Raw genomic sequence first — 13962 nt, 5'->3', positions numbered from 1 at the left:
GATGGCACCCAGATGATAGTTGACATCCATAGATCCACACATACATGCATTTTTTAAGCATTTGGACTATGTTGTGAATGTATTCTTGATAATTTACACCTATTGCACATATGTCCGTCCTGGGAGAGGGATCCCTCCTCTGTTGCTCTCCCCAAGGTTTCTTCCATTTCCCCCCCATTAACTGTGGGGTTTCTTTGGGGTTTTTTCCTTTTACAATGTGATGGGCTAAGGACAGAGGGTGTCATATTTGCATTCTGTATAAACTGTAAAGTCGCCTGGAATAAATGTAAAATGTGTGAAACTGAGATATATAAATACACTTTGGTTGATTGATAATTGCCCTGTAGTATAATTATTACTGTATTAGGTTGTGATGTTAGACACCAACATTAACTCATACATTTTTGACAGCTTTTATTTTGGCCCGCGGTGCATGCTGGGAGCAGCTAGTTGGCCTTGGAAACATGGCGTCGCACTGACAGCTGGGAGACTCTCATTATCTTCTCCAGCCACTGATACAGCGCCCGGGCCGCTAGCGGGGCTGACTTCGTTCACCATTTATCTGTGAAAGAAAGAGCTTGCTACAAATGCAGTATACCACCTGTAAAAGACTGTCGTTTTAACGTTGCGGCGCAATAACCGATTTAGCATTGGTGTCACGCCCACCCTGCTCGGTAACGTTATAACGAAAGCGTACGGTAAGTTAGCATCAGCTATTAGCCGCCGTTAGCTCGACACGACCACCCGTGTTATGCGAAGAGGAGAGTCTTCTAACTGCCTGTTTCTGCTCGGCTTAGCTCCGTTAGCCTAGCCAAACCGTAACGCTCTGCCCCGTCAAACACCATCGTCAGTAGCGACAGTTATGTTATTGTAGCTCGCTAGCAGGCTAACTAGGGCGTTTTCTGTCATTCTGTCACTGAATTTTTAATGTTCGACCCCTTTGGCATCACTGTCGGAGGAGAGAGCGATGGGCTCCGGGGTTGTGGACTCGTCCCAGTGGCTTTCGGTGAAGGAGGAGACCATTTTCCTCCACGACGGACTCATTCGGGTCACAGATCTGGCCGAGCTGCCCAGTGAAATTGGAGTGTCGGAACAGGGGGACACCGAGCAAGAGGTGGGTTAAAGCCATCTGACACACACTCACTCACTCAAATGTTTATATAGATAGAAACACACACTCATAGCTATGGTAATGGTGTCTTTTTTAAATTGTATTAATGTGTTTTAACTGTCAGCTGCAACACACCCTCGGTGGAAACGGTAGAGCTAACGTTAGCAAGTGTACTGCCTTGCATGTTATTGACCCACTGTCAAGGAAGCGACCGTTGTCAAATCACTTCCTGTCATCTCTTCCAAAATAGAAGCTCTGCACTGCACACCGACCTGTAACCTAATCACACAAGCAGCCACATGTGTAGTTGATACAAACTATACATCAGAGGTGCAGTAAGTCTTTTACTTAAGTAAGAGTGTAGGAATACTCTGTTACAAGTAAAAGTCCTGCAATCAAAATGTTACTCAAGTACAAAAGTACTAGCATCAGAATATACTGAAAGTACCTGTTATGCATATTGGCCAATCAGAATAATATAAATAGTTTGTTTTGATTATAATTACTGGTGCATTTAAGTGTTATGAAAGCTGGTAAAGGTGTAGCTAATTGTATTTACTCTGTATGCTGCAGGGTAGCTTGTGAATTGTACTCTAGGTATACATAAAGTCCTATTTCAGTGTTGCTTATGTTCATCATTATCATCATCATCATCATCATCATTTTTAATCAAATTCTGCAAAGTAACTAAAGATAGTAAATACATGTAGTGGAATAAAAGTACACACTTTACCTCTGAATTGTAGTGGGGTAGAAGTACAAGGTAGCAAATACAAATAACTGAAGTACTCAACTAAAGTACAAGTCCCTCAACATTGTAATTAAATACACTTCTTGAGTCAATTCAATTCAATTCAAAACCTTTATTTATCCAGGTAAAATCCCATTGAGATCAATGATCTCTTTTTCAAGGGAGACCTGCAGCAGTAGGTTCCACAAGAAGACATAAAAACATAAACAACAAAAGGACATAATAAATTGAGTAAATGTACTTTGTTACTTTACACTACTGCTATACATTCATGTAGTTTCTTCTAATGGCACATGCAAGTTATTAATATTGATTTGATCTGCTATATCATTTTGTTGTCATATAACTGCATATGCATTGCTGCATGCACTGCATTTGCTCCGGTGTCAAGTTGCACAGTTTAAACTTCATTAGTAGTGCCAGTGCAGCAGTATACTTAGGCAGGCAACTTCTCAGATTGCACCAGACAGTGAGCATCTCTTTAGTTGAACAAATGGGAGAGTTCAGACCACTTTCTTCCGTCACAACATGTTATGTAGGCCTATGTAGCTGATGACCCACACACTTAAATGATTTAAGTTAACATATCTCTCCTGGTGATCAAACTTGTATGATTACTCAAGTGTGGCATACTTTATAGTGACCATAACATGATTATTGACTGATGCAATATGTTCTTGTTCCCTAAACAAAAATAAGCCACGTTATGTCAGATCAGACGCTAGAAAGCACTACTATTTTCTATGTGGCCTTGATTTTTTTTCTCCCACTTTTGTTATTTTCTGAAATGTATCAAGTCTTAAATATGTGTGCCTTGGCAGAATGTAGTTTAATTCCAGTGTTAATGTTAAATGTAGTGCAGTAGATGTTTATTATTCGAGACTGTAGGCTTTTATTTTGAAGGCAACATCTCTGAACGCATGGGTCTATGTTGTTGCATAGCAGAGACTTTACAGTGATGCTGATGGAAACTTCGAGCTAACATTGTTACATCCCTGAAATTCCGGTGCCCTACCATGTCATAAAGCTTTATCTAGTAGTATCCACCAGTGTGGGTACATTGCCGCAGTAATCGGGTCACATGACCATGTGCTTGGGTCTAATGCCTGGTCGTGGTATATAATGATGTGGCTAACAGTGATGGTCAACCACTTAAATCAATGATGCCTTATGTTAGCTTTTGCTTTTATGTTTTGCCATTGCTGCAACTGCCATTTATCTTAGCATTAATATTTTAAGACATTTTTACGAAGTAGAATTATATAGTTTTGGTTCATTTATTTAACTTTACTTTGTGACTTAAGGGCGAAATATGTTGTTACTATTCCAATATTTTGAATCTATTACATACAAAAAGGGTATGTATGTGAATTCCTGTTTTAGATGCACAAATGCAGTCTCTGCAATAATATCATTATTTTGTTAACATATGCTACGATAAAAAACCACTTCAGCTCAAAAGTCAAGCTCATAAGATGGGACAAGTGGCATGTTCCACACTTTAGATTGGGAAGTGTTATTTTTAAGTGTATATGCTGAGATATGTGGAAGGCTTTTTGTGCTTATCCAAATACATTACCTGCTTGAGTTAATTTTAACAATATATAGTGTGGTGCATTCAACTGTTAGTTACGCTGATGGTTACACCAAAGTGTAACCTCTTTTATCCTTACCTACAGTATTAGCCAAGTTTGTAACTGGAGCTACAAATGACCGGTTTGTTATTTGTCCATCTTCAATCCAATTCACATTTTAAGATGTATTGGTAACATAACCGGCAAGTTATCAGCTTTAGTAAAAATTGTGTTGGAAACATAACAGCTGCAGATGGCTACTTTACAATTCAGCCATTAACCACATGCTGTTCTGATATAAGTACATATGTCAGCAGCCCCAACAGATGACAAACCACTGGTTAATTAATGAATGTGAATGGGCAGGTTTGAACCCCTCACCCTTTGTTTGTTTCTTGTTTTTCAACTTATATATTTATTTGGGGGCTAAAACGTAAAACAAATAAAGATAATGTCCCCAATATCCTTCAGTAAATTCAACACAAACCGAGCAGAAACAGTACATGTACGTGGTTGAGACTCAATAGGTTTGCATTTGAATTAAAGCTCTTACACATATATAAAGCTAAAGTAAATGTCTTCACATTTTATAAAGCAAACCTTTTAAAGAACAGAGTAGCCATGTTTGTTGTTGTCAACGTCCTTTGTCGGGTAGGTAGTAGGCAGCTCAAAACAAGACATAGGTCTCTCCACTTGTTCTAGGTTAACTTCTGATTCCCTACATCTCTTCCTTCTTCCTATCGTAGGTGTTTTGATGCTGACTATTTTTATCGGCATGCAGCATTGTTTTGCAGAGCAAGGTGGAGAAGGCCAGCATCCAGTTAAGGAGTGTTACTGTAACATTAGTAGCATTTCTGAAATTGAATCGATAGAAATTGGGCCTGCTAAATGGTATAATGGATTTTCTTCTAGTTCATGATTCGTGGGCTACAGAGTGTGATCAATAACTGAAATGCTGCCTAAGTGCACATGAAGCACATTGTTTCACTTGTGAGAGGCTCTCCCAAATGTGCCTTGCTATCTCTGACCATTACTTTGTAGTCCAAGTAAGTGTAGACACAAGCTTTTATCCTGTGGAGGTGATTCATAGCTGTATTGTGGAAATGTTGTGTTCCACTGAATTTCATAGCCAAGTTATAAATAATTAATTTAGCTTTAAATTAAAGTGTTGGCTGCATATTAGCCTACAATATAATAGTCTTCTTCTTCTGGACAAACTGGTTGTTTTTGTCTCTTCTGAAGGTAGAACATCCTTACTTTTGTTATTATCTTTAAGTGGAGGCCTACTGACTATTGATAACGCTAAATGCACTGCAATTAGAACTAGAAAATGCAATTCCTGAAGAAATTGCTAGTGCGAATGCTTTATGCTGAAAAGCTGACGCTAAACTGCTATGCTGAAATGTAATGTGTAAGAAGAAAGTGAAGAATTTAGATTGAAATGATACATGAACACTGGGGGCTTGAATGTATGATGAGAGAAGAAAAGAAAGTAAAAAGGCTTAGAAAAGCAGCAGGATATTTGAACTGCAAACTTTTGAACTAACTTGATGGCGAATGATCTGTCGCCATGCCAACGGCATTTGATGACATCCCATAATACGCTTAGATGCGTTGATGGCTGCATCGTTACCAAACCTGTGAAGTTTTGGGCCGTTTGGAGCATTTTCACTGAAGTTATGAGAAAACCGTGTTTCATGGCGAGCATTGTGTTGCCATAGCAACGTCATTTGAAGAAATCTCAACTGTCCCGTAGATGTCTTCACGGCTGGACTGTTAGCACACATGTGAAGTTTGAGCACTTTTTGAACATTTTTATAGGAGTTAATGTATAGCGACATCGTCTTTTATGGCGAGGGATGCGTTTCCATGGAAACGGCGTATGATGACACCCCATAATTGACGTAGAGCTGTTGAGGGCAGGACCATTAACCATTATCTGAAGTCTGCTGCTCTAATTATGTCAATTGGAGTTATGACATCATCGTGTCCCATGACACAGGTGTTTATATTTGAGCTAACGACGTGTCCAGAGATCAAAGGTTTCCATGGTGATCAGTGAGAGGAGAGCATTTTCATTGTTCTGAATGAGAGATAAACCTCTTACATGTGAACGTTTTGTTAAAGAACCGTAACAGATATCGGTGAAATTTCAAAGCGTGAAGCATGTCAAGGAACTTGAGCATCTGAAGTGTACTTTTTGTGTACTTTCTGGTTAATAATGTGTAGGGTTGGGAACCCAAACTCGGTTCCAGATGAGAACCGATAAGAAAATGCCGGGTACCGGGTACCCATACAAAATACACAATTTCGGTTCTACTTAACGGTTCCTAAACGCGGTAGACCCTGTATTCCACCGGGTCCGTCTGCGCCGCAGCGCTGCGGTGACCCGGTGGAATAGAGGGGCGGACTAGCCATCTGTGTGTTCTGGAGAATCACAGAACGGCCGGTCGTCAGCGGGCCGTTGTGGTGGGGAAAGGTGAGGCTGAACTTACAATGGGGTTTAATGGAGACATGTTGAAAGTCTTTGTCACTTCATGCCCTCAAAAGGCATTTTGTTTAATTATTTTTGCTTAATTATTTTTTATCTTTCAAGCTACGAGATGTTTTCCTACATTTGTCATGAAAAATTATGTCTCAGGAATGTAGGGTTTGGGAATTATGGCAGTTTAAAAAAAAATGAAATCTGTCCTCCACTCTAGCTGTGACATCACACACTCTAAAATCTGAAGAGGGCCTCTTTAGCAAGGTCTGAACAATGTTTAATATCTCTAAAAGTAAGAATCAGATTTAAAAGTTGTGTTACACGAATAATGTCAGCATTTTTTTCACAACCATAAACTCAAATCCATGTCAGTTATTTAAATTATCCTCTGCCGTGCTCTTCTTTTATATTTAAATTCATATTTCTGAGTTTAAATTCCCTCTGAGGAAACACACAGTGAAATATGTCTGTTTTTAATACTTCTAAAGTTGATTCTTATCTAGAAGGTGAACTCTGTGAAATGGTAACAATTTTGGACTGCTGTTAATGTAAAATGTTTCCTTTTTGTCTCCTTTGCTATCTTGCCCTGTCCTCCAGATTCTAACATTTGAGACAAAGAACCCGGTAGAGCTTGCTGAGCGACTGCGTGCTGTCTGTGGAAACCAGAGCAATGCATACGCACGCCTGCTGGAGTACCGTCTCAACGCTCTGCGTGGCCTGTGGGGGGCGCAGCGGCAGCTAGCCCTGGAGGAGCAGCAGGAACGAGAGGGGACCGGCGGGGCCGATGAGGAGACCTTGGCCTTGCTCAAAAGACAAGGTTTGCTCCAGCAACCCGAGCAGGCGCCGTTCACCTCCCGCGTCGGTCTGCTGCTGGTCTTCCCCCTTCTGCAGTCGCAGACTCGCAACGACCCGGCACTCTGCGGCGTCACTGCAGAGGTGCTGCTGTCCTGCCTCAGGGACTGTCAGCCGCTCAGTCTCAGCAAAGAGCCCGCCGACTGCCTCAACGGCCTGGAGGGGCTGCTCTGCTCCTGGCTGGAAGACGGTGCCCAGGAGTCAGGCCAGCCGCAGATCCTCCACACACACCGACAGAGGGAGAACGCTGCTGCTGCACTCGTGGCACTTGCATGTGCTAGGTGAGGCCATACATTCTCCCCTTCATTTTTCTTGAGATCCCATTGATGACTCTTATAGACAGTGTACTAACAATATAAATTGCACAGTAGTCAACCCATAAAAAAACAACTATTATTATATAAACAAATATTTATACAATAAGCAACAAGAACTCATTCAGAAATAAAAGCACAACAAAAGGGACACAAAGTATATTAAAGGAAACACTTCTGAGTTTCATTATTACCTAGATCAATAAGTCAGATATTCCATGCTGCCAAAGCTGAAACAGGTAACACAAGTAAGTGACCTTTTAGCCTGCTGCTGTAGCTTCAGCCCTTATGTTTTACAGTTTGTGAAATGAATGAAAGAATGGCATTGGGCCCTCAGAACAGACAGGGCCACTTACTATTTGTTATATCATATGCTTATATGAAGCGGTGGCACTAATTATTTTTATAACAAATAATTGTATTGTTCTTTGCTCATTTAAAAAAAACCTAACAAACACAACAACTATAACAAGAACAAAAGAACGTGTCAATGAAATACAAGTGGTTTGTTGTCTTTTGCCTTTATCACCTAGCCCACAGAAGGTGATTATAGGTGACGGAGCAGTACGGTTGTTTTTTGGCATCAGTGCCTGAACTCTGGCTTCTGCTGGTGACATCTGATCTTGACTTGTCAAAACCAGAGCCCTCTCCCCTCTTTGTCCAGCCTGTGTCGAGGCTGAGAGCCCTTTGTTACGGGGAACCATCCAGCCCTGGTGCCTTTCACCGGCAGTGGGAGCTAATTAAAGAGCTATCAGCGTTGCTCCCTCTCATGGGGTCGGTTAGTAAATTCACAATGTGAGAGGGTTAAAAGACTGCCGCCATGTGTTTTGACATCAGCTGTTGACAAGATGTTTAAATAGTGAGGCAGGGAAGGAGACCCAGACATATGACTCATTAATGTCTGTCATCTGTGGAACATATAGACGGTGATTCAAACATGGCAAAGCACATGGCTCTACCATGAACATTGTGACATATTTGCATTTTATATATATATATATATATATCAATTCATTTTTAGCTTCCTTGCTGCCACACATTGCATAGGATGTTCTTGACAGTTAAAATACACACTATAAACCTTATAATCAATATCACCTTGTTGTTATCTGGCCCTCCATTTCCTTTTTATGCCCAGTTTTTCAAAGCGCAGTTACAATGCTCGGTTCTTTTACTAAAGAGAATGCCAGAATAGCACTTCAGTAGACCTCTTCCTGCATATATTTTCTCTCTGAATATAGAAATACTTGAATGTGTTCAGTTAATAGTTCAGAGGAAAAGCAGTAAGTGAACACTGCACACGTCAAAGTAGGTTGCTCATTACGTCCTGCTGAGAGTCGCAGTGTAATAATAATAATCTCTCTGCTGCATTTCTTTTTGACAATATATTTTATAACGATTCAAAAAACAGCATTTAAATTTCCAGCACATTACATCAGATCTTTCCCATTATGCAAGCCGTGTATTATTCCACTTATAGTTCCAGAAATTCTTAACAATGAGCTTTCACTTGTGTTTCATCGTCTGATTAATTTGCCAAATTCTTCTCCAGGGGATCTCTGAAGACCTTCATCCACACAGTTCACCTCCTGCAGAAACAAACCGATCTGGGCCAGCTTCCTGTGTCAGATGTCCTGTACAGGTGAGAGCATATTTTTGGTTCATTTAAAAAAGAATGATTAGATCCTTTTTCCATTGTGTAACCACATTGTAATCTCTCCTGCTTCAGACTTTTGCTCCTGGAGGGAGGTCCCGGCTCTCCGTCCTGCCTCCTGGGGGGCAAACATAGCGTGTCCTGGGGTTTTGAGGACATGCTGCCCACACCTGATAATTCTGCAGGAGGAGTAGAGAGTAAAGGTAGAAACCCTTCCTGTCATTTGTTAAACTATAACCATAAATAACAGGCTATAATAGATGCAGTATGCGGTTGTGATTAATTACATCTTGTATGTCTCGTTTCCTTCATAACCTCCCTTCCCCTTTTTTAAAATCTTTAGAATATTTGTAATGCTTTTGTCTGTAATGCAAGTGTAGGAGTGAGGAGAGTGTGTTTAGTTGTTAAGGCTTATTTTTGCCATATTTTATTGCATCCGACAGAGGCTCATTACTGCATGTTGTCTCTCTCTCTCTCTCTCTCTCTCTCTCTCTCTCTCTCTCTCTCTCTCTCTCTCTTTCTCTTTCTCTTTCTCTTTCTCTTTCTCTTTCTCTTTCTGTCTCTCTCTCTCTCTCTCTCTCTCTCTCTCTCTCTCTCTCTCTCTCTCAGTTTCCTGCTTTATTTCAGCTTTACCATAATATAAGAACATAACAAATATAATATTTAAAAAGCCCCAAAATAATCTTGAAAGACAAATAAAGATGTGACTGTGAGGGGGTAAAGCAATGGAGTGGAGAGTAAAGTTCAGGGTAAAACAATCCATCAGCTGACCTTGTAGAGTGTCAGACGCTGATGAGCCATATATCCATAGAGGATGTTTGCATATTTACATTTTAATGTAACCAAACTCGAGATCAATTGTCCTGGATACCTGAATGAATCAAAATTGAAAAATAACAGATGCCATCACTTCCTTGTTTAGCACCCTTATCCTCTGCTCCCACTTTCCACTTCTTCCACTCCAAGTTGATACCCCCTCCTCTTTTTCATCATGATTATCTGTCATCTGTCTGTATGTTCTCTTATATTTTTTTGTCCCTGTGTCCTGCAGACACTGACCTGGGGCGCTGTCTAGCCACCGACGGGCTCTATCTGTACACCACCAACTCCTCTGGGAGAGGACTCAGCAAGCTTGGCTCTGGTTTACATGGGACACTGAGGTAATGTGACTCCCCTCCTCGCCTCACTTTCTTTTTCAGCAGCATGAGAAAGAGAGAAAGACGGAAGAACAGGGTGAAACCCTAAAAATACCCCTTGTCACTTACCCATCCCAAGGCACAGGGTTATTTCCTGTATGTTTTTTGTATCTGCAGTACACAGTCACATCCTGTCGAACTGTCTTGGATTGATTTGGTTGATTTTTTAAAAGGAACAAAAGGACATTTTGTGCTCTGCATCCTAATTACATGCTGTGCTAGCACATAATGTTATTAAAGCAAAGGACAACTCCCTTCTACAGTTAGTTTTGAGTTCAAGGATCCCAGAGTTACTTGCAGAAAAGCTACATGTGCCGGGTTTAGGAGTTAGGTAACTGTACACTTATAACCATACGTGTATAAACCATATAATTAACTAGAGCATTTTTTACAACTTATAGCAAGGGAAACAACTGTGAACTTTTGACATTGTCAGCACTGAAAAGGCTACTCACGATGCTTAATTCTGTGGGAACAGGTGCATTTAGTTTCTTTCAATCCAAAGAGTGACCCCTAAACTGGGTTTGCGACCAAAAGGTCCACCTTGAAATATTCAATAATCACACAATACAGAGCATGTTAACAGGTGCACTGTGTTTGTGTTTGTACAGGGGTTTTGTGTACTGTCGAAATGAAGAGCTTGAGCCTGGCTGGCTGGTGTTCAGCAGCGGTCGCCTCCTCCACCGCCCATCGTCCTTCGATGCCAAGCCTCATCAGCTGTGCCAGGTCATTGACCCCTTCACCCTCCAGGTACTTTATACTATAGTCCACTATTTGAATTTTGAAGTTATATCATTCACTAGACCTGTAATTGTACGTCTTGAAGCAATTCTTTTTTATCAACACGAGTGAGACAAATACTTATTAATCATTTTAATGCAATTTATAAAAATGTAAATAATTTGATTATGGAAACAAAGGATAAAGGCTCACAATGGGGCAGCCAAAATGCAAATACAAGAGGTGATGATGAACAATTGTTAATTGGGTACAAAAACAGGGTATTTTATAAGCTATGTCCATGCCAGCTCTTAGTTGATATGGCAAACGTAGGTGTAACCAAGGTGTACATTCACTGTGCTATTTTCAGGTGTGCCAGATTGTGCCCATGCCAGCCCACCACTTCCCTGTTGGCAGCAGCATGACCACGCTGCACCTCTGCTCAGATGGAACCTACCTGTACTGGGTCTGGTCCCCAGCCAGTCTTAATGAGAAGACACAGAAAGGCCACTCTGTCTTCATGGATGTCTTTCTCCTGTCTGTGAGTACTGTTTGCCCTGCCATGCACGGTACTTCCATTGCGTGTATGTCTGTGTTCCCTGTCTGATGTTTTCTCTCCCTTCCTGTCCTTGGTGCAGACACAGACAGGGTTGTGTGTTGCAGACATCTTGCAGGAGAGAGTTATTTTAACTCGCAAGGAAGGCGAGTCTTCAAAGTGCTTGAATGAGCTTCTCCTGAGTCGAATGTCACGCTTCCGGGCCTCCCATTCTGCCACATTGGCTGCTCTCACAGGCTCTGCAATCACCAACACGGTCAAAGAGGAGCAGTCAGGTAACTCAACAGCAGAACTTCAAAATCAACATCAATCCATGTTGGATATTATGTTTACTGAATATTTTCTGGTAACAATTTCTGATTACCTCTTTTACAGCTGTCAACACCAGCTGTGGGCTCCCTCTCAAGACCCTGAGAAAGACCCCTATATATGTGTGTGGAACCTACCTAGTGATGCTGGTCTCACCCCCGGGTGTATCTGGGAGCTCAGCCACTCGCTCCCTATTTGGAGGAACCAGCAGCCTGTCCTCTCTGAAAAGTAAGAGCATGCAGTCATTTGTAAATCCTCATTGAGTTTAGTTTTTTGTCATAAATTCCGACATTTATGCAGTGTTTTAGTTTTGATGCTGAAAATACATTACAAAGGATCATGTTTAGCATCTGGATGACAAAACATGTTCTGATTACAGCTAAAGTCTTAGGTTAAGATTGATTATAGTTTTGTTACATTACATTTGATCACAGACAATGTTATACATAAACATTAATAAGCCCTGTTGAAAAAATGCATCATTTTATAATCGATGAAAAGTTAAAAAGAAATGTTGTAGAAACCCAATGCTTTTAACTAAAGGTTGAACAATTGTAAAAAATGAGTTAATTCACTAATCTTAACTTTTTTTGCACAGTATTAGCCTCCAGTCTGGTTTTTAACCTGGCTGATGGACAGTTTAGCAGCCGCGCAGACCTCATCGATGCTCCTGGCAGCTCTCTCGGCAGGGGAGCACAGGTGGCGGGGCTAGGTGAGCAACACTTTTGTCACCTTAAGACTCTAATATGTTGAAATAGCAGAGGTGCCAAATTAAGTGACATATAACTCTCTTCTTTGGCTTCATAGGAGCATGTTACGATGCACTGAACAACCTGATCTGGACGTGCTCAAGTGATTACATAGATCAGTGGTGCAATCCGGGGAACCAAGCCTTCCATCATGTGTGTCACAGGCTCGGTGTCAGCCACATCATCAAAGAACCCAAAGGTAGAAACATATATCCCTGAAACCCAAAGATGCTCTTTTTATTATCAGACTTTCTAGACTTCTGAGATATGTATTCATTTACAGACGAGACGGTGGCCACCGGCGAGGTGATCAACCAGCTGCTTCATCATGTGGGCGCAATGTGTATACATCAGCTCAACCTGCTGGCAGCCAGCAGCAACAGCCTGCCCCTGGGGGCCCTGCTGGGCAAACAACACCCCATCGAGGCCCGTCACTTCAGCAGCATCTGTGACATTATGGAGAAAGCCATGGTCAACGGAGACACCTGTATCATCCGCTGCATCCTGGTGGTGTTCCAGGTCAGTTCGAGGTGCAGCTGGGGACAGTTTTGCAGAAAGTGACTCGGCTATTTCCTCAGATTCAGAAATTCCTGTGGTTGAGTAGTGTTTTTCTCTCTGGCCTGTGCAGGTGGTGTTTAGGTTTTTCAATCCTCAGTCAGAGCAGAATAGGGAGAGTGTGCGTCGCTCAGGCCTTCTCCTGTGGCAGCTACTGATGGCTCCAGTGGATCAGATCGGAGCAGAGATTCAACGAGAGGTGTGCCTCGCCATCAGGTAAGTCTGAAATTCAACATTAAGTCCAGGGGCCTCATTTATAAACGGTGCGTACGCACAAAAGATGGCGTACGCCAGTTTCTACGCACTGTTTGTGATTTATAAAAAACGGAAACTTGACGGGAAATGTGAGGTCCTCCACGCAAACTCTAACTCATGCGTACGCACTAAGCACAAAAATGCGAGAGACGAGAAACTGCGACACCATTGGCAGAAGGAAGAATGGAGAGAAATATGTGGAAATAATACCATAAATAAAATGTTACCTCATTTATCATATATGAAGAATTAATTTTCACAAATGGATTAAAGCCAATCTTAAAATGATTTAACAAACGCCTGTTTGAGACTCCTCAGTGCACACAAACACATAACTTGGAGGAATAAATAAATACGGAAATGTTATTGATCACCCCTCGAATATGTTCTCTTGTTAAGAAATGTATTCTCATAAATGATGCGGTAAACAGAAGGACAGAATTACTTTAAACTGACGCCGTTTTGCGTTTCTATAGATACGAGCATGGTTTTATATACTATCATGTTTAATCATGTTTTATGCCGTTCGCCAATAGCCTACTTGAGAAGTCGCTCGTAAAACACAGGAGTATGGAAACTAAGACCACCATATGTGGTAAATTGTACAGCTAATATAACACAACGCATTAGTTGTATTTCCTTTAACTGGTGGATTATGGTTATATAGTTGCTGATCGACAGCTGGAACACAAACCACCAAATATTTCAGATCCAGTCGTCATGACTCCACGGAGAGATTCCCTGATCATTTCTTACAGTTTCTCATCAAGGGGGTGTCTCCTGTCCCCGGTACAAAACACACTGCCTGAGGAAGGCTATGTGTATTGTTTTTATCATTAAACTTTTTCGGACCACTTATTTATTTATGTTGGTGACGATCC

The 13962-nt window shown here is 41.3% G+C and overlaps 1 protein-coding gene across 1 annotated transcript in view; it reads left to right on the top strand.

The window, feature by feature from the left end:
* The first annotated feature begins 461 nt into the window (after positions 1-461).
* LOC117543851 (probable E3 ubiquitin-protein ligase HECTD4) overlaps positions 462-13962 on the top strand; it is a 47624-nt gene continuing 34123 nt past the window's right edge. Inside the window, 13 exon segments of the mRNA XM_034212432.1 lie at positions 462-1114; positions 6519-7054; positions 8640-8729; positions 8817-8944; positions 9793-9901; positions 10549-10687; positions 11028-11198; positions 11296-11488; positions 11589-11750; positions 12121-12234; positions 12330-12470; positions 12555-12790; positions 12900-13042. Of these exon segments, the coding sequence (XP_034068323.1) occupies positions 968-1114; positions 6519-7054; positions 8640-8729; positions 8817-8944; positions 9793-9901; positions 10549-10687; positions 11028-11198; positions 11296-11488; positions 11589-11750; positions 12121-12234; positions 12330-12470; positions 12555-12790; positions 12900-13042 (2309 nt within the window). The 5' untranslated portion in view covers positions 462-967.

The sequence above is a fragment of the Gymnodraco acuticeps genome, unplaced genomic scaffold (genome assembly GCF_902827175.1).
Source record: "Gymnodraco acuticeps unplaced genomic scaffold, fGymAcu1.1, whole genome shotgun sequence".
In the NCBI taxonomy this organism is placed as follows: domain Eukaryota; kingdom Metazoa; phylum Chordata; class Actinopteri; order Perciformes; family Bathydraconidae; genus Gymnodraco; species Gymnodraco acuticeps.
The sequence above is the reverse complement of the archived record's forward strand: the minus strand, read 5'-3'. Positions and strand labels throughout refer to the sequence as shown.